Source organism: Scyliorhinus torazame, chromosome 5 (assembly GCF_047496885.1).
Source record: "Scyliorhinus torazame isolate Kashiwa2021f chromosome 5, sScyTor2.1, whole genome shotgun sequence".
Taxonomy (NCBI): domain Eukaryota; kingdom Metazoa; phylum Chordata; class Chondrichthyes; order Carcharhiniformes; family Scyliorhinidae; genus Scyliorhinus; species Scyliorhinus torazame.
Window position 1 is genome coordinate 124,426,227 of NC_092711.1, and position 27,878 is coordinate 124,454,104.

At 46.6% G+C, this 27,878-nt stretch overlaps 1 protein-coding gene across 5 annotated transcripts; it reads left to right on the plus strand.

Annotated features, from left to right (window-relative positions):
- The first annotated feature begins 1,162 nt into the window (after positions 1–1,162).
- Positions 1,163–26,517, plus strand: LOC140419683 (uncharacterized). 5 transcript variants are annotated; one of them, XM_072503605.1, is made up of 4 exons: positions 1,163–1,232; positions 4,305–4,414; positions 18,907–19,022; positions 20,972–26,517. In XM_072503605.1, the coding sequence occupies exon 4, from the start codon at positions 21,088–21,090 to the stop codon at positions 22,378–22,380; it is 1,293 nt and encodes a 430-aa protein (XP_072359706.1). In that variant the 5' UTR covers positions 1,163–1,232; positions 4,305–4,414; positions 18,907–19,022; positions 20,972–21,087; the 3' UTR covers positions 22,381–26,517. The 5 variants fall into 5 exon arrangements, with proteins under 5 accessions (XP_072359706.1, XP_072359710.1, XP_072359707.1 ...); XM_072503609.1 differs by having other exon boundaries at positions 18,907–19,015; XM_072503606.1 differs by having other exon boundaries at positions 1,175–1,232; positions 4,308–4,414.
- The last annotated feature ends 1,361 nt before the right edge of the window (positions 26,518–27,878 follow it).

Genomic DNA, 27,878 nt, shown 5'->3' on the forward strand with positions numbered 1-27,878 from the left:
AAGCCCACACCCCCACCCTATCCCCGTAACCTCACCTAACCTTTTTGGACACTAAGGCAATTTAGCATGGCCAATCCACATAACCTGAACATCTTTGGACTCATGTCTGTACTATAACAAAGACCACCTGTTTCCACTTGTCATAGAAGGATCATTCATAGAATTTACAGTGCAGAAGGAAACCATTCGGCAATTTACCATCGTCACCTCCCGATTTGACAATTCCATCACACACCTGGCTGCTCTCCCACATTCTACTTCTGGAAACTTAAAGTGATCCAAAAGTCTGCTACCCATGTCTTAATTCACAGCCAGTTCCTTTCCCCTATGATCCCTGTGCTCCGAGACTTGCATTCGCTCCCAGTCAATTCTCACCCTTGTTTTCAAATCCCTCCATGGCCTCGTCTCTCCCTGTGTCTGTATCTCCTCCAGCCCCACAAACCCCTGAGATATCTGCACAGCTCTGATCCTGGACTCTTGTACACCCCCGATTCTAATTACTCCGCCATGGTTTTCAGTTCCCTCGGCCCCAAGCACTGAATTCCCTCCCGAAACCTCCCCGTCTCCACCTCACTCACCTCCTTTCAGACTCTTTAAAACTCACCTCTTTGACCAAGTTTTTGGTCACCTGCCCTAATATCTCCTTTTGTGTCTGGGTGTCTCACTTTGTTTTATAATGTTCCTGTGAAGTTGACTGGGATGATTTATGATGTTAAAGGTGTTATATAAATAGAAGTTGTTGTTGTTGACTGTAACCCTGACCTCCTGCTTTACAAAATCCCATTGGTTTCACAACAAACTCTATCTCTGATGTTTTGCCCCCTGCGGGTTTGCAGCCTCTATAAAGACGGCAGCCGTTAACTCAGGCCTGTCACCGGGAGCAGGCCGCAGCTGTCCCCCCGCTCGATGCAAACCCGGGCCCGGAAACCTGTTATTGGGGTTTGGAGTCTCCACCGGGTTTCAGTGAAACCTCCCGGCCGAGTCCAGCATCGGCACTGCGCATGCTCCAGCTCACAATGCCCTGGGAATGATTGACGGCAGCTCTGGCCCAATAGGAAGAGAGAGGCTGGACTGGAGGTCCGAGCGGAGCGACTGGTCCTCCAATCAATCGGAGTGAATGAGGGGCGGGGCCGAGCCCGGTCACCCACGTGCGCTGGAGCATGCGCAGTGCCGATGACAGCTCAGGATTCAGTCGGTCGGGTGGAAATCGTCACCTTGTCAGATCCCGCTCGGTGAGTCATGAGGCATGGATAGAGCCGGTGGATGGGTCGGGAGGCTACATAAACATTTCGTGAAGGCCCCAAGCCCCGAATATTAAGCTCGGATACGGCAGTTGAACCGGCGACCGCTGGTCGGGCTTTTCCCGGAGACAGGCCCGGGTGGACGAAGTGTGCGGCGTAGCGCATGCGTAGTGAGTGAGAGCCCCGGTTCCCGTTCACCCTGATTGGTTGGAGGACCAGCCACTCCCAGTCAGTCCTCCAGCTCCGCCCCCTGAGCTGGAGCAAACCCTTCAGAATCATCCTGCAGATAGAAGTCTGACAACACCAGGTTAAAGTGCAACAGGTTTGTTTCGATGTCACTAGCTTTCGGAGCACTGCTTTCTCAGCTGAATGAAGAGGTATGTTCTCGAACACTGTTCTTCAAACTTTTTTTCTGGGGACCCACTTTTACCAACCGGCCAACCGTCGGGACCCAACCCGGCCGACCTGAGCGACCCACCATTTTCTCTTACCTTGTTTGCTGCTGATAAAAATGGAGGAAATGGTTTTTGGTCCCTTTGGCCCTCGTACACGCTCCTTCAATGGAACCTGTTGGATGAAGGTGAAGCCTTCCAGTGTCGGACAGTATGGAGTCTCCATCGGTCCAAAGTTCTGCATTTTTTTTCCTGTAAAATTTTGTCAAATAAAACCCGTCCGAACTTGTAAAAAAAAAGAATAAATTAAATGAAAAAAATAAATATTAAATGGAAAAAATGAAAATTAAATGAATAAAATAAATGAATAAAACACCCCCCAAACTTGTAAAACAAAAAGCTGCGACCATGTAAAAAAATAGCGGCCGCGCTGCGCATGCACGCTCGATCAGCGGCGATGATCGTGCACGCATGCTCAATGTGGCCGAATTTTTTTTTACATGTTCGCGGCCGTTTTAAAGGCCGCTTGCAGCCGGCATTATTAAAAGCTGGCTGCTGCGTGGGGATTTGTGCGATCAGGAGCGCCGTGAAGGACGGCTCCGCGACCCTCCCGACACCCGCCCGCAGGCCACGCCCCCGAGTTTGAAGAACACTGTTCTCGAAACATATATATAGACAAAGTCAAAGATGCAAGACAAGGCTTTGAATACGAGCATTTGCAGGTAATTAAGTCTTTCCAGATCCAGAGACAGGGGTGTGAGCATTTGAAGGTAATTACGTCTTTACAGATCCAGAGACAGGGGTATATCCTAGTTTGTGGACTATTAGAACAAATGTACATTTCTATAAAACCTTGCACTGCCAGTGGACCTTCTGAAATCTTTTAAAGCCAATAGAGTACTTTTGAAACATATTCACTGTTGTGATGTAAGAAGCTGTAAGTACGCATGTGTAATCACGTTTAGTTTTAAAATCGTTATTTTCATAGTGTATTTACTGTCATTAGTAATGAGGCACGATCAATTGGACAAAGACGATAGTTGAATCCAACTGAGGCTTTATTGCTATCAGATGTGTGGCCTCTCACAGCAGCTGGCTAAATGGCTGCTAGCTGGAGGACATGTATATTTATACCCCGCCTCCTGGGCGGAGCCAGCAGGCAGGGACTACCGGCGAACCTGTAGTACAGGTCCTACCGTACAACACCTAATACAGGTTCAACAGTGGTTTACCACATTCACCCCATGTTAAAGTATGGCGGGGTGGTGGATAACTATATACAACAATAAGTTAATATTTACAAGATTTGAGCAAACAAATGTCCTTTGATGTCCGGTGGACAGGTCAGAGGTTTAGCCGGTCCGGGGCCTTGATGTTCCTCTGGGAGCGACGCAGTGGTGTCAGCGATGTTGGTGCTGATCTGGTCGAAGGTGACTCCGGGAGCGTGCCGAAATCCTTGTCATTGTCGGGCGTGGACAGAGGGGGGGGGGCAGACGATCCTGGGGTGGGGGGGGGGGGGGGTTGCTGTTGTGAGCGACGGGGGTGGGGAGGGTGGTGCCGGGGGCGAAGGGGGTGGTGTGGGGGTGGAACCTGCTGGTGCCAGGTCCCTGAGGGAGACAGTGTCCTGGCAGCTGTCGGGGAACGCCACATAGGCGTACTGGGGGTTTGCGTGGAGCAAGTGCACCCTCTCCACCAACGGGTCCGCCTTGTGGAGTCGGACGTGCTTACGGAGAAACACGGTTCCCGGAGCTGTGAGCCAAGTCGGGAGCGACGCCCCGGATGTGGACTTCCTGGAGAAGGCAAAAAGACGTTCATGGGGTGTATTGTTAGTGGCAGTGCAGAGTAGTGAGCGAATGGAGTGGAGTGCATCAGGGAGGACCTCCTGTCAGCGGGAGGCCGGGAGGTTTCTTGACCATAGGGCCAGCTGGACGGCCCTCCATACCGTCCCATTCTCCCTTTCTACCTGTACGTTTCCCCGGGGGTTGTAGCTTGTCGTTCTGCTGGAGGCGATACCCCTGCTGAGCAGGAACTGACGCAGCTCATCACTCATGAATGAGGTTCCCCTGTCATTGTGGATGTAGGCGGGGAAACCGAACAGAGTGAAGATTGTGTTGAGGGCTTTAATGACGGTGGCAGACGTCATGTCGGGGCAAATGGGGATGGCAAACGGGAACCTGGAGTATTCGTCGATCACACAAAGGAAATATGTGTGACCATCGGTGGAGGGGAGGGGGCCTTTGAAGTCCACGCTGAGGTGTTCAAAGGGGAGGGAGGCCTTCACCAGGCGCGCGCGGTCCGGCCGGTAGAAGTGCGGCTTGCACTCCGCACAGACCTGGCAGTCCCTGGTGATTGTCCTTACTTCCTCGCCGGAGTTGGGCAGATTTTGTGCCTTAATGAAATGTACAACCGTGTGACTCCTGGGTGATATCACGATTGGCCACACTAAATTGCCCCTTAATTGGAAAAAATTAATTAGGTACTCTAAATTTAGGGGCTGGTTTAGCACAGTGGTCTAAACAGCTGGCTTGTAAAGCAGAACAAGGCCAGCAGCGCGGGTTCAATTCCCGGACCAGCCTCCCCAGACAGGTGCTGGATTGTGGCAACTAGGGTCTTTTCACAGTAACTTCATTGAAGCCCATTTGTGACAATAAGCGATTATTATATATTGGAGGAGACACAGCCGGAGTGAGACGCATCCAGAGTGGAAATTTGGAACTTCGTAATTTGGTGGAGGTAATCAGGAAAGGGAGAGAACCAGAGAGCATCTGCGAACCTGGAAATGTAAGTGATTTTTATTACCTTTTCAAATTGTATGTGGGGGGGGGGGGGGGGACACAGAAGTGACATCACAGTAAAGCTGTGAGCTGATTGGCTGGTTGGGAAGGTACACTAAATTAAAAAAATTAAGCATTGTTAAACTAATTAAACATATTTACTTTTAACTTAATTATAATTTAGAGGGGTATCTAAGCCAGCGATCGGAGAGTACTCTGTATAGCTTTCACATTTATAGTAGAAATCTAGTGCGAGGAAACAGATAGTTAACAGTAACTTTAAAAAAAAAAACTTTTAAATTTAATTTACTAATTAATTGACGCAATGTCAATTAGAGGGATGCAGTGCTCTGACTGTGAGATGTGGCAGGTCCGTGAGGCTTCCAGCGTCCCAGATGGCTTCATCTGCAGAAAATGCACCCAACTGGAGCTCCTCACAGACTGCATGGTTCGGTTGGAGCAGCAGTTGGATGCACTTAGGAGCACGCAGGTGGCGGAAAGCGTCACAGATAGCAGTTATATAAATGTGGTCACACCCAAGGTGCAGGCAGAGAAATGGGTGACCACCAGAAAGGGCAGGCAGTCAGTGCAGGAATCCCCTGTGGTTGTCCCCCTCTCGAACAGGTATACCCCTTTGGATACTGTCGGGGGGGGATAGCCTATCAGGGGAAAACAGCAGCAGCCAGAGCAGTGGTACCACGGCTGGCTCTGATGTTCAGAAGGGAGGGTCAAAGCGCAGAAGTGCAATAGTCATTGAGGACTCTATAGTCAGGCGCACAGATAGGTGCTTCTGTGGTCATGAAAGAGACTCCAGGATGGTATATTGCCTCCCTGGTGCCAGGGTCCAGGATGTCTCCGAACGGGTAGCAGGCATCCTGAAGGGGAGGGCAAACAGGCAGAGGTCGTTGTACATATTGGTACTAACGACATAGGCAGGAAGGGGCATGAGGTCCTGCAGCAGGAGTTCAGGGAGCTAGGCAGAAAGTTAAAAGACAGAGCCTCTAGGGTTGTCATCTCAGGATTACTCCCTGTGCCACGTGCCAGTGAGGCTAGAAATAGGAAGATAGAGCAGCTAAACACGTGGCTAAACAGCTGGTGTAGGAGGGAGGGTTTCCGTTATCTAGACCACTGGGAGCTCTTCCGGGGCAGGTGTGACATGTATAAGAAGGACGGGTGGCATTTAAACTGGACAGGCATAAATATCCTGGCCGCGAGGTTTGCTTGTGTCACACGGGAGGGTTTAAACTAGTATGGCAGCGGGGTGGGCACCGGAGCAATAGGTCAGAAGGTGAGAGCATTGAGGGAGAACTAGGGGATAGTTCCAGTATGGCTCTGAGGCAGAGCAGACAGGGAGACCCGCTGCACCGGAGCAATAGGTCAGAAGGTGAGAGCATTGAGGGAGAACTAGGGGATAGTTCCAGTATGGCTCTGAGGCAGAGCAGACAGGGAGATGTTGCTGAACACAGTGGGTCTGGTGGCCTGAAGTGCATATGTTTTAATGCAAGAAGTATTACGGGAAAGGCAGATGAACTTAGAGCTTGGATTAGTACTTGGAACTATGATGTTGTTGCCATTCCAGAGACCTGGTTGAGGGAAGGACAGGATTGGCAGCTAAACGTTCCAGGATTTAGATGTTTCAGGTGGGATAGAGGGGGTTGTAAAAGCGGTGGCGGAGTTGCGCTACTCGTTAGGGAGAATATCACAGCTGTACTACAGGAGGACACCTCAGAGGGCAGTGAGGCTCTCTGGGTAGAGATCAGGAATAAGAAGGGTGTATTCACAATGTTGGGGGTTTACTACAGGCCTCCCAACAGCCAGTGGGAGATAGAGGAGCAGATAGGTAGACCGGTTTTGGACAAGAGTAAAAACAACAGGGTTGTTGTGATGGGAGACTTCAACTTTCCAAATATTGACTGGGGCTCACTTAGTACTTGGGGCTTAGATGGGGCAGAGTTTGTAAGGAGCATCCAGGGGGGCTTCTTAAAACAATATGGAGACAGTCCAACTAGGGAAGGGCTGTACCGGACCTGGTATTGGGGAATGAGCCCAGCCAGGTGGTAGAAGTTTAAGTAGGAGAGCATTTCGGGAACAGTGACCACAATTCAGCAAGTTTTAAAGTGCTGGTGGACAAGGATAAGAGTGGTCCTAGGGTGAATGCTAAATTGGGGTAGGCTAATTATAACAATATTAGGCAGGAACTGAAGAATCTAGATTGGGGGTGGATGTTTGAGGGTAAATCAACCTTTTAAATTTTCTATCCAGAGAATTCTGCCTTTGTCTTAATTGTTTAAAGTCTTGTCTGAACCAAAGTGAATTTATTAAATGGTAAGTTGTGGGTGGCTAAAATTCATTAAATTTCAGATAACAAGATCAGTTAACACAAATCTTCAATTTTAAAACTTGCATTTCTATTGCGCCTTTCACACCCACAGGACGACCCAAAGTGCTCTACAGTCAATTAAGTGCTTTTGAAGTGTTGTAATATAGGAAACGCAGCAGCCACTGTTGTAATGTAGGAAACGCAGCAGCCAATTTACACACAGCAAGATCCCACACACAGCAATGTGATAATGAGCAGATGATGTGTTTTTAGTGATGTTGACTGAGGGATAAATAGTGACCAGGACACTGGGGATAACTCCCCTGCTCGTCTTCAAAATAGTGGCTGTGGGAACTTTTACCCCCACCTGAGAGGAGCAGACATGGGCGGCACAGTGGTTAACACAGTTGCTTCACAGCTCCAGGGTCCCAGTTCCGATTCCCGGCTTGGGTCACTGTCTGTGCGGAGTCTGCACGTTCTCCCCATGTCTGCGTGGGTTTCCTCCGAGTGCACCGGTTTCCTCCCACAGTCCAAAGATGTGCAGGTTAGGTGGATTGGCCATGCTAAATTGCCCTTAGTGTCAAAAAGGTTGGCTGGGGTTACGGCGGAGCTGTGGGCTTGGATAAGGTGCTCTTTCCAAGAGCTGGTGCAGACTCGATGGGCCAAATAGCCTCCTTCTGCACTGTAAATTCTATGATGACAAGGGCCTCAGTTTAACATCTTATTTGAAAGAAGGCTGTTCTGACAGTGCAGCACTCCTTCAGTGCTGGGACAAGAAAGGCTGGATGTGATTTTTGTCGTCGGGTCTCTGGACTGGGATTTGAACCAACAAACTTCTGACCCAAAGGTGAGAGAGTTGCCCACTGAGCCATGGCTGAGACTAGTAAGGGAAAGTTACCCTTTAAAACCCTCACCCTTTGCCTCCAGTGCCTCAATCTAATAATAAAACCCCCAGTATAAATAACATGGATTTGTCTGACAAATGTTGAAGTGCTTGTTTCCAGCCACAAGTTTCAACTTCCCATTTGAGCATCGGGCACCTTTCTGTCTCTATTGCTCGTGTCACTGACAGGCAGGCGATGGAGCTGAAGGCTGAATTTAGCTGAGAATAACGGGGCCTGCGTGCCAGTTGGGAAATTGCCATGGACGTCGCTAATAGAGAGACAGGAAGGTGCTGGAGGACTGACTGGGAAATGGGCCTCCAACCAATTATTACATTGGTTACTCTGCGCTAAAGAGAAACCCATCTCTTTAAATACATATACAGGGAAGAGGCTGACATGAAATCTGTCCCTTTTAACCTGCACAAAAGCAAGCGGTTCAGATTCACAGGCTGCAAGAGTCCATTCGGCCCATCGTGCCCCTGCTATCTTTTTGAAAGGACTCTCTGATTCATCCAACTGCTCTGCCCTTTCCCCACAGCCCTGCAAATTCTTCCCTTTCAAGTATTCACCCGTTGGAAAGATACGATTGAATCTGTTTTGAGGGAGATCAGAACAACTCATTGCTTCACATAGATCTTTGTGAGTAAGGTGTCAAAGTTGCAGGAGTGTACCGGCAGGCAGGAAGGTGGTTTAAAGTGTGTCTTCTTCAATGCCAGGAGCATCCGGAATAAGGTGGGTGAACTTGCGGCATGGGTTGGTACCTGCGACTTCGATGTTGTGGCCATTTTGGAGACATGGATAGAGCAGGGACAGGAATGGTTGTTGCAGGTGCCGGGGTTTAGATATTTCAGTAAGCTCAGGGAAGGTGGTAAAAGAGGGGGAGGGGTGGCATTGTTAGTCAAGGACCGTATTACGGTGGCAGAAAGGGCGTTTGATGAGGACTCGTCTATTGAGGTAGTATGGGCTGAGGTTAGAAACAGGAAAGGAGAGGTCACCCTGTTAGGGGTTTTCCAAAGGCCTCCGAAAACTTCCAGAGATGTAGAGGAAAGGATTGCAAAGTTGATTCTGGATAGGAGCGAAAGCAACAGGGTAGTTGTTATGGGGGACTTTAACTTTCCAAATATTGACTGGAAACACTATAGTTTGAGTACTTTAGATGGGCCTGTTTTTGTCCAATGTGTGCAGGAGGGTTTCCCGACACAGTATGTAGATAAGCCAACGAGAGGCGAGGCCATATTAGATTTGGTACTGGGTAATGAACCAGGACAGATGTTAGATTTGGAGGTAGGTGAGCACTTTGGTGATAGTGACCACAATTCGATTACGTTTACTTTAGTGATGGAAAGGGATAGGTATATACTGCAGGGCAAGAGTTATATCTGGGGGAAAGGCAACTATGATGCGATGAGGCAAGACTTAGGATGCATCGGATGGAGAGGAAAACTGCAGGGGATGGACACAATGGAAATGTGGAGCTTGTTCAAGGAACGGCTACTGCGTGTCCTTGATAAGTATGTACCTGTCAGGCAGGGAGGAAGTGGTCGAGCAAGGGAACTGTGGTTTACTAAAGCAGTCGAAACACTTGTCAAGAAAAAGAAGGAGGCTTATGTAAAGATGAGACATGAAGGTTCAGTTAGGGCGCTCGAGAGTTACAAGTTAGCTAGGAAGGACTTAAAGAGAGAGCTAAGAAGAGACAGGATGGGACATGAGAAGTCTTTGGCAGGGAGGATCAAGGATAACCCTAAAGCTTTCTATAGCTATGTCAGGAATAAAAGAATGACGAGGGTAAGAGTAGGGCCAGTCAAGGACAGTAGTGGGAAGTTGTGCGTGGAGTCCGAGGAGATAGGAGAGGTGCTAAATGAATATTTTTCATCAGTATTCACAGGAAAAAGACAATGTTGTCGAGGAGAATACTGAGATTCAGGCTATGAGACTGGAAGGGCTTGAGTTTCATGAGGAGGTGTTAGCAATTCTGGAAAGTGTGAAAATAGATAAGTCCCCTGGGCCGGATGGGATTTATCCTAGGATTCTCTGGGAAGCTAGGGAGGAGATTGCTGAGCCTTTGGCTTTGATCTTTAAGTCATCTTTGTCTACAGGAATAGTGCCAGAAGACTGGAGGATAGCAAATGTTGTCCCCTTGTTCAAGAAGGGGAGTAGAGACAACCCCGGCAACTATAGACCAGTGAGCCTTACTTCTGTTGTGGGCAAATTCTTGGAAAGGTTTATAAGAGATAGGATGTATAATCATCTGGAAAGGAATAATTTGATTAGAGATAGTCAACACGGTTTTGTGAAGGGCAGGTTGTGCCTCACAAACCTTATTGAGTTCTTTGAGAAGGTGACCAAACAGGTGGATGAGGGTAAAGCAGTTGATGTGGTGTATATGGATTTCAGTAAAGCGTTTGATAAGGTTCCCCACGGTAGGCTACTGCAGAAAATACGGAGGCATGGGATTCAGGGTGATTTAGCAATTTGGATCAGAAATTGGCTAGCTGGAAGAAGACAAAGGGTGGTCGTTGATGGGAAATGTTCAGACTGGAGTCCAGTTACTAGTGGTGTATCACAAGGATCTGTTTTGGGGCCACTGCTGTTTGTCATTTTTATAAATAACCTGGAGGAGGGCGTAGAAGGATGGGCGAGTAAATTTGCAGATGACACTGAAGTCGATGGAGTTGTGGACAGTGCGGAAGGATGTTACAAGTTACAGAGGGACATAGGTAAGCTGCAGTGCTGGGCTGAGAGGTGGCAAATGGAGTTTAATGCAGAAAAGTGTGAGGTGATTCATTTTGGAAGGAATAACAGGAAGACAGAGTACTGGGCGAATGGTAAGATTCTTGGCAGTGTGGATGAGCAGAGAGATCTCGGTGTCATGTACATAGATCCCTGAAAGTTGCCACCCAGGTTGAGAGGGTTGTTCAGAAGGCGTACAGTGTGTTAGCTATTATTGGTAGAGGGATTGAGTTTCGGAGCCATGAGGTCATGTTGCAGCTGTACAAAACTCTGGTGCGGCCGCATTTGGAGAATTGCGTGCAATTCATTTCGCTGCATTATAGAAAGGATGTGGAAGCATTGGAAAGGGTGCAGAGGGCGGAGAGATGGCAGATGGAGTTTAATCCGGACAAATGTGAGGTAATGCATTTTGTCTAATGCAGATAAGGAATATACAGTGAATGGTAGAACCCTCAAGAGTATTGAAAGTCAGAGAGATCTAGGAGTACAGGTCCACAGGTCACTGAAAGAGGCAACACGGGTGGAGAAGGTAGTCAAGAAGGCATACGGCATGCTTGCCCTCATTGGCCGGGGCATTGAGTATAAGAATTGGCAAGTCATGTTGCAGCTGTATAGAACCTTAGTTAGGCCACACTTGGAGTATAGTGTTCAATTCTGGTCGCCACAATACCAGAAGGATGTGGAGGCTTTAGAGAGGGTGCAGAATAAATTTGCCAGGATGTTGCCTGGTATAGAGGGCATAAGCTATGAGGAGCGGTTGAATAAACTCGGTTTGTGCTCACTGGAACGACGGAGGTTGAGGGGCGACCTGATAGAGGTCTACAAAATTATGAGGGACATCCCGACAGAGTGGATAGTCAGAGGCTTTTCCCCAGGGTAGAGGGGTCAATTACTAGGGGGTATAGGTTTAAGGTGCGAGGCGCAAGGTTTAGAGTAGATGTCCGAGGCAAGTTTTTTACACAGGGTAGTGGGTGCCTGGAACTCGCTACCGGAGGAGGTGGTGGAAGCAGGGACGATAGTGACATTTAAGGGGCATCTTGACAAATACATGAATAGGATGGGAATAGAGGGATATGGACCGAGGAAGTGTAGAAGATTGTAGTTTAGTCGGGCAGCATGGTCGGCACGGGCTTGGAGGGCCGAAGGGCATGTTCCTGTACTGTACTTTTCTTTGTCCTTTGAGCTGGTTCTTTGGGGTTGAAGACAGCTGTGCGGGAGGACCAGCAAACCATGTCCATATGTTCTGTGCATGTCCGATGCTTAGGGGATTCTGGCAAGGGTTTGTGGGTGTCATGTCCACGGTGTTAAAAACAAGGATGGCACTGAGTCCAGAGGTGGCGAGTTTCGGAGAGTCGGAAGACCCGGGAATCCAGGAGGAGAAAGAGGTAGACATTCTCGCCTTTGCTTCTCTGGTAGCCCGGAGACGGATACTATTAGCTTGGAGGGACCCAAAGCCCCCGAAGTCGGAGACCTGGCTAGCTTTCTCTGTTTGGATAAAATCAATGACGCTTGATAGGGTCAATGTTAGGGCTCGCCCGGAAGTGGCAGCCGTTCGTTGACTTCTATAGAGAAAATTAACTGTCAACAGAAGGGGGACGGGACGGGGGCAGAGGGTTAGTTTAGCTTAGAGTAGGGGGTTCCTTAAAGGTGGGACCTGTAAGGGAGGAAGACGGCTTTTGCACTATGTTTATATTTTCGTGCACATTGTTTATTTTGTTGTTGTAAAACCATAAATAGGTCAATAAAATGTCTATTAAAAAAAAAGACTCTGACTGGCATGGCCTGGTGACACGTGGCCATCAATTAATTTCCTTTCCCCCGAGAGAAAGCAAGGACCTGACACAGTGTGTTTGAGACAAAGCTGATTTATTTCACAAACAACAAGATATTAAACTCTAGCCCAGCTCAGTTACAGAGATTCGAAATAACCCCCAATTGTCAGAATGAAGATGGTTCAGTTCTGGGTGTGATTAACAGTGACAGTAACAGCAGAATCAACACTTTTAAGATGAACAGAGGGCAAATATAAATTCCTTCCGTTGGTTTGACAGTTCAGGAATCGTCAGTGGCATCTTATGATGTGGAGAAATTAGCTCAACAAACCTATGAACTAAAATTTAGTCTGGCCTGGTGTCACCAAGCTGAAATCCAATCTTTCTCTGACACATTATTCTTAATGACATAGCTGACAGGTTAAGAGTGAAAAAGTCAACTATTTAGCAGTACGTGGAAGAGGCAAGTTTGTAGATGTTCTACAGTGTTACAGACTGGCTCGTTGGATCTTATTCTGTCCCATCTTACATTCAGCTAACAGTAAAATGACTAAAATACTGCAACATACAGGCATTTGGGGACAACGGTGAGTTTGCTGCTCAGATTAGTTAAAGTCTCCATATTGTAAAATGGATCTCGAAGGACTGGAGAAGATGCAGGAAAAGATATTTGAATTGTGCCTGAACTGGCAGGTTATACCCGGCAACAAAGATTGGACAGGGTGTAAACCTTTTCTCTGGAAAAGGGAATGAAGGATGACCTGATCCTGTAAGATTATGAACAGGTTTGATATGATAGACAAGTGGAAGATGTTTCCACTGGATGAGAATAAATATGAGTTAGTCATTAATTAATCTAATGTGCAGTTCAGGAGCAGTTCAGAGGGAGATCACTCACACACTTCATGTGTGCAATGGGATTTCCTCAGTTTTGCCACTGGTTAACACTCCAACTTTAAAAGCCCAGACCATTTGATCCAATTTCAGCACATTGTTATTGACGAGGGGCAGTTTAACTGTTCTGTCCACAAAGACAAAAATCACTATTCACCTGAACCTGCTCAGACCCCAACATGTTAAGGACGGTAGAAAGAGGGAAAATAGACCATGGATATCTAAGGAAATAAGGGAAAGTATCAAATTGAAGGAAAAAGCATACAAAGTTGCAAAGATTAGTGGGAGACTAGAAGACTGGGAAATCTTTAGGGGGCAACAGAAAGCTACTAAAAAAGCTATAAAGAAGAGTAAGATAGATTGAGAGTAAACTTGCTCAGAATATAAAAACAGATCGTAAAAGTTTCTACAAATATATAAAACAAAAAAGAGTGGCTACGGTAAATATTGGTCCTTTAGAGGATGAGAAGGGAGATTTAATAATGGGAGATGAGGAAATGGCTGAGGAACTGAACAGGTTTTTTGGGTCGGTCTTCACAGTGGAAGACACAAATAACATGCACGTGACTGATAGAAATGAGGCTATGACAGGTGAGGACCTTGAGAGGATTGTTATCACTAAGGAGGGAGTGATGGGCAAGCTAATGGGGCTAAAGGTAGACAAGTCTCCTGGCCCTGATGAAATGCATCCCAGAGTGCTAAAAGAGATGGCTAGGGAAATTGCAAATGCACTAGTGATAATTTACCAAAATTCGCTAGATTCTGGGGTGGTCCCGGCCGATTGGAAATTAGCAAACGTGACACCACTGTTTAAAAAAGGAGGTAGGCGGAAAGCGGGTAATTGTAGGCCAGTGAGCTTAACTTCGGTAGTAGGGAAGATGCTGGAATCTATCATCAAGGAAGAAATAGCGAGGCATCTGGATGGAAATTGTCCCATTGGGCTGACGCAGCATGGGTTCATAAAGGGCAGATTGTGCCAAACTAATTTAGTGGAATTTTTTGAGGACATTACCAGAGCGGTAGGTAACGTGGAGCCAATGGATGTGATATATCTGGATTTCCAGAAAGCCTTTGACAAGGTGCCATACAAAAAGTTGCTGCATAAGATAAAGATGCATGGCATTAAGGGTAAAGTAGTAGCATGGATCGGACGATTGGTTAATTAATAGAAAGCAAAGAGTGGGGTTTAATGAGTGTTTCTCTGGTTGGCAATCAGTAGCTAGTGGTGTTCCTCAAGGATCAGTGCTGGGCCCACAACTGTTCACAATTTACATAGATGATTTGGAGTTGGAGAACGAAGGGCAATGTGTCCAAGTTTGCAGACGACACTAAGATGAGTGGTAAAGCAAAAAGTGCAGAGGATACTGGAAGTCTGCAGAGGGATTTGGATAGGTTAAGTGAATGGGCTAGGGTCTGGCAGATGGAATACAATGTTGATAAATGTGAGGTTATCCATTTTGGTAGGAATAACAGCAAAAGGAATTATTATTTAAATGATAAAATATTAAAACATGCTGCTGTGCAGAGAGACCTGGGTGTGCTAGTGCATGAGTCGCAAAAAGTTGGTTTACAGGTGCAACGGGTGATTAAGAAGGCAAATGGAATTTTGTCCTTCATTGCTAGAGGGATGGAGTTTAAGACTAGGGAGGTTCTGCTGCAATTGTATAAGGTGTTAGTGAGGCCACACCTGGAGTATTGTGTTCAGCTTTGGTCTCCTTACTTGAGAAAGGACGTACTGGCACTGGAGGGTGTGCAGAGGAGAATCACTAGGTTAATCCCAGAGCTGAAGGAGTTGGTTTACGAGGAGAGGTTGAGTAGACTGGGACTGTACTCGTTGGAATTTAGAAGGATGAGGGGGTATCTTTTAGAAACATACAGAATTATGAAGGGAATAGATAGGATAGATGCGGGCAGGTTGTTTCCACTGGCGGGTGAAAGCAGAACTAGGGGGCATAGACTTAAAATAAGGGGAAGTAGATTTAGGACTGAGTTTAGGAGGGCAAGGTTTACAATTGGGGGAAGGGTAAATACGATGTTGTCAGGCAAGAATTGAAGTGCATAAGTTGGGAACATAGGCTGTCAGGGAAGGACACAAGTGAAATGTGGAACTTGTTCAAGGAACAGGTACTACGTATCCTTGATATGTATGTCCCTGTCAGGCAGGGAAGAGATGGTCGAGTGAGGGAACCATGGTTGACAAGAGAGGTTGAATGTCTTGTTAAGAGGAAAAAGGAGACTTATGTAAGGCTGAGGAAACAAGGTTCAGACAGGGCGTTGGAGGGATACAAGATAGCCAGGAGGGAACTGAAGAAAGGGATTAGGAGAGCTAAGAGAGGGCATGAACAATTTTTGGCAGGTAGGATCAAGGAAAACCCCAAGGCCTTTTACACATATGTGAGAAATATGAGAATGACTAGAGCGAGGGTAGGTCCGATCAAGGACAGGAGCGGGAGATTCTGTATTGAGTCTGAAGAGATAGGAGAGGTCTTGAACGAGTACTTTTCTTCTGTATTTACAAATGAGAGGGGCCATATTGTTGGAGAGGACAGTGTGAAACAGACTGGTAAGCTCGAGGAAATACTTGTTAGGAAGGAAGATGTGTTGGGCATTTTGAAAAACTTGAGGATAGACAAGTCCCCTGGGCCTGACGGGATATATCCAAGGATTCTATGGGAAGCAAGAGATGAAATTGCAGAGCCATTGGCAATGATCTTTTCGTCCTCACTGTCAACAGGGGTGGTACCAGGGGATTGGAGAGTGGCGAATGTCGTGCCCCTGTTCAAAAAAGGGACTAGGGATAACCCTGGGAATTACAGGCCAGTTAGTCTTACTTCGGTGGTAGGCAAAGTAATGGAAAGGGTACTGAAGGATAGAATTTCTGAGCATCTGGAAAGACACTGCTTGATTAGGGATAGTCAGCATGGATTTGTGAGGGGTAGGTCTTGCAAGTCTTATTGAATTCTTTGAGGAGGTGACCAAGCATGTGGATGAAGGTAAAGCAGTGGATGTAGTGTACATGGATTTTAGTAAGGCATTTGATAAGGTTCCCCATGGTAGGCTTCTGCGGAAAGTAAGGAGGCATGGGATAGTGGGAAATTTGGCCAATTGGATAACGAACTGGCTAACCGATAGAAGTCAGAGAGTGGTGGTGGATGGCAAATATTCAGCCTGGATCCCAGTTACCAGTGGCGTACCGCAGGGATCAGTTCTGGGTCCTCTGCTGTTTGTGATTTTCATTAATGACTTGGATGAGGGAGTGGAAGGGTGGGTCAGTAAATTTGCAGACGATACAAGATTGGTGGAGTTGTGGATAGTGAGGAGGGCTGTTGTCGACTGCAAAGAGACATAGATAGGATGCAGAGCTGGGCTGAGAAGTGGCAGATGGAGTTTAACCCTGAAAAGTGTGAGGTTGTCCATTTTGGAAGGACAAATATGAATGCGGAATACAGGGTTAACGGTAGAGTTCTTGGCAATGTGGAGGAGCAGAGAGATCTTGGGGTCTATGTTCATACATCTTTGAAAGTTGCCACTCAAGTGGATAGAGCTGTGAAGAAGGCCTATGGTGTGCTAGCATTCATTAACAGAGGGATTGAATTTAAGAGCCGTGAGGTGATGAAACAGCTGTACAAAACTTTGGTAAGGCCACATTTGGAGTACTGTGTACAGTTCTGGTCGCCTCATTTTAGGAAGGATGTAGAAGCTTTGGAAAAGGTGCAAAGGAGATTTACCAGGATGTTGCCTGGAATGGAGAGTAGGTCTTACGAGGAAAGGTTGAGGGTGCTAGGCCTTTTCTCATTAGAACGGAGAAGGATGAGGGGCGACTTGATAGAGGTTTATAAGATGATCAGAGGAATAGATAGAGTAGACATTTGGAGACTTTTTCTCCGGGTGGAACAAACCATTACAAGGGGACATAAATTTAAGGTGAATGGTGGAAGATATAGGGGGGATGTCAGAGGTAGGTTCTTTACCCTGTGGAAGTAGTTGAGTCGGAAACATTAGGGACCTTCAAGCAGCTATTGGATAGGTACATGGATTACGGTAAAATGATATAGTGTAGATTTATTTGTTCTTAACGGCAGCACGGTAGCATTGTGGATAGCACAATTGCTTCACAGCTCCAGGGTCCCAGGTTCGATTCCGGCTTGGGTCACTGTCTGTGCGGAGTCTGCACATCCTCCCCGTGTCTGCGTGGGTTTCCTCCTACAGTCCAAAGAGGTGCAGGTTAGGTGGATTGGCCATGATAAATTGCCCTTAGTGTCCAAAATTGCCCTTAGTGTTGGGTGGAGGTGTTGACTTTGGGTAGGGTGCTCTTTCCAAGAGCCGGTGCAGACTCAATGGGCCGAATGGCCTCCTGCACTGTAAATTCAATGATAATCTATGATTAATCTAGGACAAAGGTTCGGCACAACATCGTGGGCCGAAGGGCCTGTTCTGTGCTGTATTTTTCCATGTTCTTTACCCAAAGGGTTGTGAATCTATGGAATTCCTTGCCCAGTGAAGCAGTAGAGGCTCCTTCATTAAATGTTTTTAAGATAAAGATAGATAGTTTTTTGAAGAATAAAGGGATTAAGGCATATGGTGTTCGGGCCGGAAAGTGGAGCTGAGTCCACAAAAGATCAGCCATGATCTCATTGAATGGCGGAGCAGGCTCGAGGGGCCAGGTGGCCTACTCCTGCTTCTAGTTCTTATGTTAACAACTCACTGTCCGTGCTTGGTCTGTTGTCAATCATACCCAGGACAGACTGTGATCGATGGGCCTGTACACCTTAGTTGCTGTATTAATTTATTTAATACATTTGTTCCCTTGGCCCAACTGTACCAATTGTAATCGGTTGGCAAAGCATAATTTGAATCAACAAACCGATTTCAATGGTGGGATTATTACCCATCGTGCGTTACGGCTGAGAATGTGCTCTATTCACATCACAGAACTTCCGCGGACATGCACAGATTCCAGCTGTGCCCAGCGCATGCGCAGTTCAGGTTGTTGCTGACGGTGCGAGGAGCGGGAAAGGAACAATCGAGCTACTTTCAGGATTGGAGCCGGTGGGTGGCTGGGGAACAATAGAAGCTGTGGAGTGAGCCGGGAGGCTTCATAAATACCCCGTGGAGGCTTCAACTCCCGAGGAAAATGTTAACGGTCCCGTCTTAAACAGCATTGAACAGAGTGAGAGCTGAGCAGTGATAGGCCCGGGTTACCGGCCGCCATCTTTACAGAGGACAAGGTGCCGCAGGGCGCATGCGCTGTGAGCCTGGACCGGATGCCAACTCTCCCGGATTCACTGACTGGAGTCTCCAGCATTTTATTTTATTAATTTGTGGAGTCACTGGCTGGGCCAACCTTCACTGCCCTAATTGCCCTTGAACTAAGTGTATCATAGAGAGCATTTCAAGAGTCAACCAGCTGACTGTGGATCTGGAGTCACATGTGGGTCAGACTAGGTAAGGATAGAAGATTTCCTTGAACCAGATGGGTCTTTGCAACAACCAACAATGGTTTCATGGTCACCACTAGACTTTCAATGAATTCAAATTTTACTTTCTGCCTTGGTGAGATTCATGCCCGGGTCTCCGGGAAATCATCAGCACAGCACAGATTTTTTTGTAATTTTCTTTGAATATTTCTCTTCAGCGGATATAAAAATATTGAAAATGGATAAAGATTGTTTGGCTGACAGTCAGTCACTGTCCTGTGAGGTAATGAGTCCTTTTGCTTCCCAATTGGCCGAGGAAGGCAGTGTGTCACAAGGATGGATGTGTTTACCGATTAATGGCTGGAGGATGGGGGCAGGTCATGTGATCAAACCTCCAGGAATACATTGAATCAAAGTTGGCGAGGAGAGAATGTTGTGAATTTCTATCCTAAACTGACAGTGAGGTTTCTGTAAATTTACAGGAAGTGGAGGTTTGACAGACGGGAAACGCAAACCAAACGTCACATCGTGATCTGACAGAGTCACTCGATTCATCAGAACCTGAATATCAGCAGCATCTGGGTGTGGAAGGTGAAAGGTTTGTCTGTTTTGTCTGTGAGGGAAGATTTCAGGTCTTAGTGTGACTCGAAAAGCCCCGAGATTCACAAACCCTGGTTAGACCAAACCTGGAGAACTGTGTTCTGTTCTGGGCAACAAACCTGAGGAAGGATAGAATGGCCTTGGAGGGAGTGTAGCACAGATTTATCTGAGTGATATCTGAACCCGGGGTAAAATTACAAAACTAGATTACACAAAAGAGTCAGCGACATGATGGCACAAAGAAGGGCATTTGGCCCATTGAGTCCATGCTAGCTCTCTGGAGCAATCCAGTCAGTGCCTTTCTCCTGCTCTATCCCTGTATCCTCGCAGGTTTATTTCCCTCAGATGTCTATCCAATTTCCTTTTGAAATCAAATCTTTCATTGTGTCCATTTTCAAACTCCCTCATAGTCAGCAAGTATCAGGTCATTGCCGCCAGCTGTGTAAAAACATACATCTCATATGACCTCATATCTCCTGTACCTTTTACATACAAACTAGGAACAGGTCACTCGGCCCCTCGAGCCTGCTCAGCATTCAGTAAGATTGCGGCTGATCTCATTCTAACCTCAACTCCACATTCCTGCCTACCCCTGATGACCTTTCACCCCCTTGCTCATAAGAATCTATCCAGCTCTGCCTTAAAAATATTCAAGGTCCCTGCTTCCGCTGCCTTTTAAGGACGTGAGTTCCAAAGTCTTACAGCCCTCAAGAGAATAAAAAATCCTCATCTCCATCTGAAATGGGCGACCCCTTATTTTGCAACAGCGATGCTCTCGTTCTCGATTCTCCCACAAGAGGAAACATCCTCTCCACATCCACCCTGTCAAGACCCCTCAGGATCTTATATAGTTCAATCCAGGTTTTACCCAAAACTTTAAATCTGTGTCCCGACTGCTTGTACGATCAGTCAATGGAAATACAGTTTCTTTGTCCACCCGATTGAAATCTGGCATAATCTTGTGTCCCTGAATCAAATCTCCCCTCATCCTCCTTTGCTGGAACCATTCTGGTAAATCTGCACCTTCTCCGAGAACTTTCACATCCTTCCTGAAGCGTGATGACCAGAGCTTTAGAAAGATTCATAAGAATTCCTACAGTGCAGAATCATAGAATTTACAGTGCAGCGGGAGGCCATTCGGCCCAAGGAGTCTGCACAGGCTCTTGGAAAGAGCACCCTACTTAGTTTAAGCCCATGCCTCCACCTTGTCCCCGTAACCCAGTAACCCCAACTAACCTTTGGGGCAATTTACCATGGCCAATCCACCTAACCTGCACATCTTTGGACTGTGTGAGGAAACCGGAGCACCCGGAGGAAATCTACGCAGACATGGGGAGACAATGCAAACTCCACAGAAGCAGTCACCCGAGACTGGAATTGAATCCGGGATCGTGGAGCTGTGAGGCAGCAGTGCTAACCACTGTGCCACCCCATAGCCCCACCTAACCTGCACATCCCTGGACACGAAGGGGCAATTTATCAAGGCCAATCCATCTAATTTTCCCGTCTTTGGACTGCGGGGGGAATCCGGAGAACCGGGTGGAAACCCATGCAGACACGGGGAGAAAGTGCAAACTCCACACAGACAGTCACCAAGGCCAGAATTGAACCCGGGTCCCTGGCGCTGTGAGGCAGCAGTGCTAATCACTCTGCCACTGGAAGCCGAGCTACCCTGTTTTGGTATCAATATTTCTAATTATGAAGCTCAAGATTGAATTTGCTTTGCCAACTACTCTCTTGATATGTCTTGTAGATATACAAAAGCCCTCTTCACCTCTTTCTCTCCAAAGAGGCCAGTTGGGTTTTTATGACAATCCAGCAGTTTTCATGGTCACTTTTACCCAGTGCCGGCCTCACAAATGACCAGATTCATTCAGCTCAATTTCACAACCTGCCTTTGTGTTTTTGTGGGTTCTCTCTCACTCCCTATTTTCTGTTTTAAATCAGTATCACAGGGTGTTCGAAGGGGAGGCTTCAAAGTCTGGAAACTCAAACCAAGCATCACATCAGGATCAGACAGAGTCCTCAATTTATCATATCCTGAATATCATTGTACTTTGAACATGGAAGGAAAAAGTATTGTTCACAGTGGGGAGAAACCGTACACGTGTTGTGTGTGTGGACAAGGATTCAGTCAATCATCAGGCCTCACAAGCCACAAATGCAGTCACACTGAGGAGAAATCATGGAAATGTGGGGACTGTGGGAAAGAATTCACTTACCCATCCAGGCTGGAAACTCATCGACGCAGTCACACTGGAGAGAGACCATTCACCTGCTCCAAGTGTGGGAAGGGATTCACTCGGTCATCCACCCTGCGGAATCACCAGCGGTTTCACACTGGGGAGACACCATTCGCCTGCTCCTGGTGTGGGAAGGGATTTGTTCAGTCATCTGACCTGCGGAAACACCAGCGAATTCACACTGGGGAGAGACCATTCACCTGCTCCAAGTGTGGGAAGGGATTCACTCAGTCATCTGACCTGCTGAGTCATCAGCGAGTTCACACTGATGAGAGACCGTTTCAATGTCCAGACTGCAGGAAGTGCTATAAAAGTTCTGGGGAACTGATGCTCCATCAACGTCTTCACACTGACGAGAAACCGTTCAGGTGCTCTCACTGCGGGACTGGATTCAGACGATCATCTCACCTCACTGTACATCAGCGAATTCACACTGGGGAGAGACTATTCACCTGCGCCCAATGTGGGAAGGGATTCACTCAGTCATCCGTCCTGCAGAGGCACCAGCGAATTCACACTGGGGGGGGGCCATTCACCTGTTCCTGGTGTAGGATGAGATTCACTCAGTCATCTGACCTGCAGAAGCACCAGCAAATACACACTGGGGGGAGGCCATTCACCTGCTCCTGGTGTGGGAAGGGATTCACTCGGTCATCCGACCTACGGAATCACCAGCCGATTCACACTGGGGAGAAACCATTCGCCTGCTCCTGGTGTGGGAAGGGATTCACTCAGTCATCCGACCTGCGGAAACACCAGCGAATTCACACTGGGGAGAAACCATTCGCCTGCTGGTGTGGGAAGAGATTCACTCGGCCATCTGACCTGCAGAGGCACCAGTCAGTTCACACTGGAGAGAGGCCATTCACCTGCTCCAAGTGTGGGAAGGGATTCACTCAGTCATCCGTCCTGCAGAGGCACCAGCGAGTTCACACTGGGGAGAGGCCATTCACCTGCTCCTGGTGTGGGAAGGGATTCACTCAGTCATCCGTCCTGCAGAGGCACCAGCGAGTTCACACTGGGGAGAGGCCATTCACCTGCTCCTGTTGTGGGAAGGGATTCACTCAGTCATCCGCCCTGCAGAGGCACCAGCGAGTTCACATTGGAGAGTGACCATTCACCTGCTCCAATTGTGGGAAGGAATTTACTGCTTCATCCCACCTGCTGACACACCAACGAGGCCACAGAGCAGATACATTAACGGCGTGCAAAAAGCATCTTGACAAACACATGGATAAGATGGATACAGAGGGATATGGCAGAAGGGTTTTGGCCACGGTTGGTATCATGACCGAAGGGCCTGTTCCTGTGCTGTATTGTTCTTTGATCTCTGTGCAGTGATTGGATTTTGCTGTGACTCACATTCAGGACTGAACCATGTTCATTTGGGTCTCTTTCTGCTGATAACAAACTCCAGCCCACTTACAGGGGCTAATATTCTGGCTGAAGGCAAATAAATTAGATTTGTGTGAAATACGCAGTGTTGAAACTTTTTAATATCTCTGACACAAGTTAGTTCCTTTTGAAGTACTCTCGCTCTCCCCTGTCTCTTCCATCCTCACCTCCAACAGGAAGTGTGAGGAGCTTGTGGAGCTTTGTGACTGAGATTGAGTAAATCCGATCAGCTGCCTCTGCTGCTTCCCTCCCTTCCACGGGCCCACCGGACCAAACGGTCTCTAAATTTCATCCTTTCCCGAGCCCTGAACCCACATCTTTCTCTAGCTTCTCTCCCATCTCCCCTCAGGCCCTCTCAGAGCTCAACTTGTCCATGAGATACTGCTCCATCGACCCTATTCCCACTGAGCTACTGATCAGCCAACTACCCTGTGTCCATGGATATTGTCAACATTTCCCTCTCTTCAGGTACTGTCCCTCTATCCTTAAAATCTGCCATCATCACCCCCTCAATAAAACAAACCCTTGACCCTGCCATCCTTACAAATTACTGCCCCATCTTCAACCTCCCTCTCCTCTCCAAACTCTTTGAACATGTTGTCACCTCCCAAAACCTTGCCCATCTTTCCCAGAACTCCCATGTTTGAATCCCTTCAATCAGGTCTCTGGCCTGTCACAGTGAAATACAAGAGACAAACAGAATCTTACCCGCAGAGAAAGACAGACAATCTGGGAGCTTGGATCATCTGATCAGATAAGACCAGAAGCAAGGGAAGCAGCACAGTCATTATCGAGAGACAACAATACCTGCTGGAAACAGACAGCTAAACAACATGAATCACAACACCAAGATCCCTTGACTCATATACCCGAGACAGGAAGGAGAATTGGAGACGGACTGGAAGAACTGAAAGACTCCAGACACATTAACCAAAAACAGTGGAACATCTGAGGGACAACAGGTCGAACCAAGGAAGATCTACCTGCTCCTTAATATACTGAACACCCTAAAACACAAAGATTATTATCATTGTCACAAATAGGCTGACATTAACTCTGCAATGAAGTTACTGTGAAAAGCCCCTAGTCGCCACACTCTGGTGCGTGTTCGGGTACACAGGGAGAATTCAGACTGTCCAATTCACCTAACAAGTACGTCTTTGAGGACTTGTGGGAGGAAACTGGAGCACCCGGAGGAAACCCACGCAGACATGGGGAGAATCCGAACAGACAGTGACCCAAGCAGGATTTGAACTCGGGACCCTGGTGTTGTGAAGCAACAGTGCTAACCATTGTGCTCCCATCAGGGAAATACTACAAGACAGACCCATTGGATCAGGCTGAGAGAGAAAATCATACAGAATCATAGAATTTACAGTGGAGAAGGAGGCCATTCGGCCCATCGATCCGGCACTGGCCCTTGTAAAGAGCACCCTACTTAAACCATGCCTCCACCCAATCACCGTAACCCAGTAACTCCACCTAACTTTTTTTTGGACACTAAGGGGCAATTTAGCACAGCCAATCCACCTAACCTGCACATCTTTGGACGGTGGGAGAAAACTGGAGCACCCGGAGGAAACCCACGCAGACACTGGGAGAACGTACAAACTCCACACAGTCACCTAAGGCCAGAATAGCTGAAACATCAACACACTGCTCCTGGTAGTCGATGGTAGTTGGAGTTCAATAAATATAATCAGTGGATTAAAAAGGTGTGCAATATAGAATAAAAGCAGAAAATGCAAATTAACTCAACAGGTCTGGCAGCATCGAAGAATCCCTACAGTGCAGAAGGAGGCTATTCGGCCATCGAGTTTCCACCAACACTACAAAAGAGCACCCCACCCAGGTGCACTTCCCCCGCCCTCTCCCTGTAACCCCACTTCACCTTTAGACACTAAGGGGCAATTTAGCACAGCCAATCCACCAAGATCCCACAAACAGAAATGTGGCTGTGAGCAGAGAATCCGTTCAGTGATGTTTGTTGAGGGATGAATATTAAGCAGTAAACCAGGGAGATTTCCCCTGCTCTTTGGAATGACATCATGGGAACGTTTACACCCAACTGAGGGCAGATGGGCCCAGAGTTGAAGGTCTGATCTGGAAGACAGGACCTTTGACAGTGCAGTGCTCCCTCAGGACTGCATCAGAATATCAACCTGGATTTGATGCTCATGTTTCTGGAGGTGGGTTTGAACCCACAACCTCCTGACTCAGAGATAAGAATGTAACCTCTGAGCCACAACTAACACCTGTAAAATAAAATGGGAAGAATGTAATTTGAAACATGAAGGTCTGATGATCAACCCGAAGGAATATGAGAAAATGCAATGCTTAAAAATGATATAGAGAAGTTAAAGCAGAAGTCTCTCAAAGGGTTAACAGCAGCAAAAAGTTTTAGACTGCAGACAGTTATTATCACACAGGCTTTGGGATAACACCTCGCAACAACTCGTGCTGTAACCCAATACCTTTCAAGTTAGAGAAATTCTAGCAAAGTTAAGTTTTAAATTACATAAAGGGAACAAGTTCTCCCCCCCTTTGATAGAAGGTAATTATTTTAGCAAGCAATTGGGTGGAGTTGTCAGAATCTTAAATTTGAATTACTTGAAATAATGTTTATTTGTGAATGATAGAAACTTAATGGCACCAGTTAAAAGTGGAAATGTGGAGATGACAGTTGCCTTTGCTAATGTACAATTCACCGCAGCTAACTGCTTCTTCCCAAAAAGCAGCCAACAATTTTGTAAAATTGTAAAATGCGAAGAATGTGATTTGAAACATTTGAAAGGAACATGAGAAAATGAAATGCTTAAAAATGATATAGAGAAGTTAAAGCAGAAGTCTCTCAAAGGGTTAACAGCAGCAAAAAGTTTTAGACTGCAGACAGTTATTATCACACAGGCTTTGGGATAACACCTCGCAACAACTCGTGCTGTAACCCAATACCTTTCAAGTTAGAGAAATTCTAGCAAAGTTAAGTTTTAAATTACATAAAGGGAACAAGTTCTCCCCCCCTTTGATAGAAGGTAATTATTTTAGCAAGCAATTGGGTGGAGTTGTCAGAATCTTAAATTTGAATTACTTGAAATAATGTTTATTTGTGAATGATAGAAACTTAATGGCACCAGTTAAAAGTGGAAATGTGGAGATGACAGTTGCCTTTGCTAATGTACAATTCACCGCAGCTAACTGCTTCTTCCCAAAAAGCAGCCAACAATTTTGTAAAATTGTAAAATGCGAAGAATGTGATTTGAAACATTTGAAAGGAACATGAGAAAATGAAATGCTTAAAAATGATAAGGAGTTAAAAGGCTGAAATACAACAAAATAATTAGCAGGAAGCTTCCCTGCCAGTGTTCTGACAATCTAAGGTCATGTTAATGTGAAAGCGTTATCATGTTAGACACCACGGCAACCAGATGTATCACTCTTTAAGTAAAAGTCTGACAAGCTGAGGTCATGTTAACACATTAAAAAGAGGTGTACTTGCCCTTTAGCAGAATTAAACATATATTAACAAATGGACAAAATATATACATCAGTAAGCAGAAGATATTACTTTTGGAGAAGGCCATGTAAACAGTAAGGCTGCGAGAAGGGTAATAAATACCCTGAATTGCTAGTTGCCAGCATGAACTTTTACAGCTACTTTGGTGCATGGGGACTGCAGTACTGAGGAGCCAAACAGAATCGAAACTACTGAGAACACCCACAGATAAGAAGGGAGATTGTCAAGAGGGTCACGAAAGTCTGATCAACTCGAACGGAACACCAGAAGCAAGATCTTTTACTTGTTGTAAAAACAATGATTTTATCTTTTGAAACAAAATAAAGTAAGTTAAACATTTACACTCACCTGAAATAGTGGTTATTACAAAATAGTCAGTCTACTTCACTGTACGTCAGCAAAGGAGGACCCAGGATTGAAGCTACTCGAGTAGTAAGTAGATAAAATCTTCTTTGTAGATATAGGTTATACCAGGAATAACTTGAAATGTCACTTTGACCCTGAATAGCACCTACTTAAGTCTGCCTTAAGGAGTCAAGGAGTGAAAGTCCTTGTACACCATTTAAAGAATGTTTTTGACCCTTTTTGGATTAGCAGGAGATTTCTAAGAAAAGTGATAAAAATACACACCTCATCATTACTCTGGATTATTTCAGTTCTCAGACCTCCCGTTACTCTCATGGACAAGTGTCCAGGAGTCACAGATTATCCAAAAAGGGGGTCAAAATCATATGTGGTTTTAAAGCAGTTGATTAAGAAGCAACAGTTTAGATATAATGCATCAGCTGAATAGACAGAAAAGATGTATGACCCTGGATCAGGTGGGAACAGTATACTGGGCCCACATCAGTGGGGTGCTTATCTCCTTGGCTGGAGGTGACGTGTCCTCGGAATGGCTTACTGGTCCTGGATCAGGAAGATGCTGATCTCTGAGGCTGGAGGTGAGTTTTCTCGGAATGGTTTGCTGGCCCTGGATCAGGGAGATGCTGATCTCCGGGGCTGGAGATGAGTTTCCTCGGAATGCTTCACTGGTCCAGGATCGGGCGCTGCCTTTATGAATAACCTCTGCCGGTACAGGAATTGAACCCACGCTGTTGGCCTGGCTCTGTATCACAAACCAGTTGTCCAGGCAACTGAGCTAAACCAGCCCCCACTTTCTTATTTAGAAAATATCCACAAGGTGGATGCAGGTGAACAAAGAGCTGGAGAATTTTTAAAGTCCGTGCTTGAACTTCTGTTTTGAGCCAGATGTATTCACAATTTTTATGTGATGCAGAGCAAGGCCAGCAACGTGGGTTCAGTTCCCGTACCGGCTGAGGTTATTCATGAAGGCCCCGCATTCTCAACCCTGCCCCTCGCCTGAGGTGTGGTGATCCTCAGGTTAAATCACCAGCAGTCAGCTCTCCCCCTCAAAGGGGAAAACGGTCTATGGGCATCTGGGACTGTGGCTACTTTACTTACTTATTTTCTAAATCCAGATTCCACATCCCTCTTCACTTAAATTTTACTCCCTCTGATGGATGAAAATGAAAATCGCTTATTGTCACAAGTAGGCTTCAAATGAAGTTACTGTGAAAAGCCCCTAGTCGCCACATTCAGGCACCTGTTCGGGAGGCTGGTACGGGAATTGAACTGTGCTGCTGGCCTGCCTTGGTCTGCTTTCAAAGCCAGCGATTTAGCCCTGTGCTAAACCAGCCTGTTT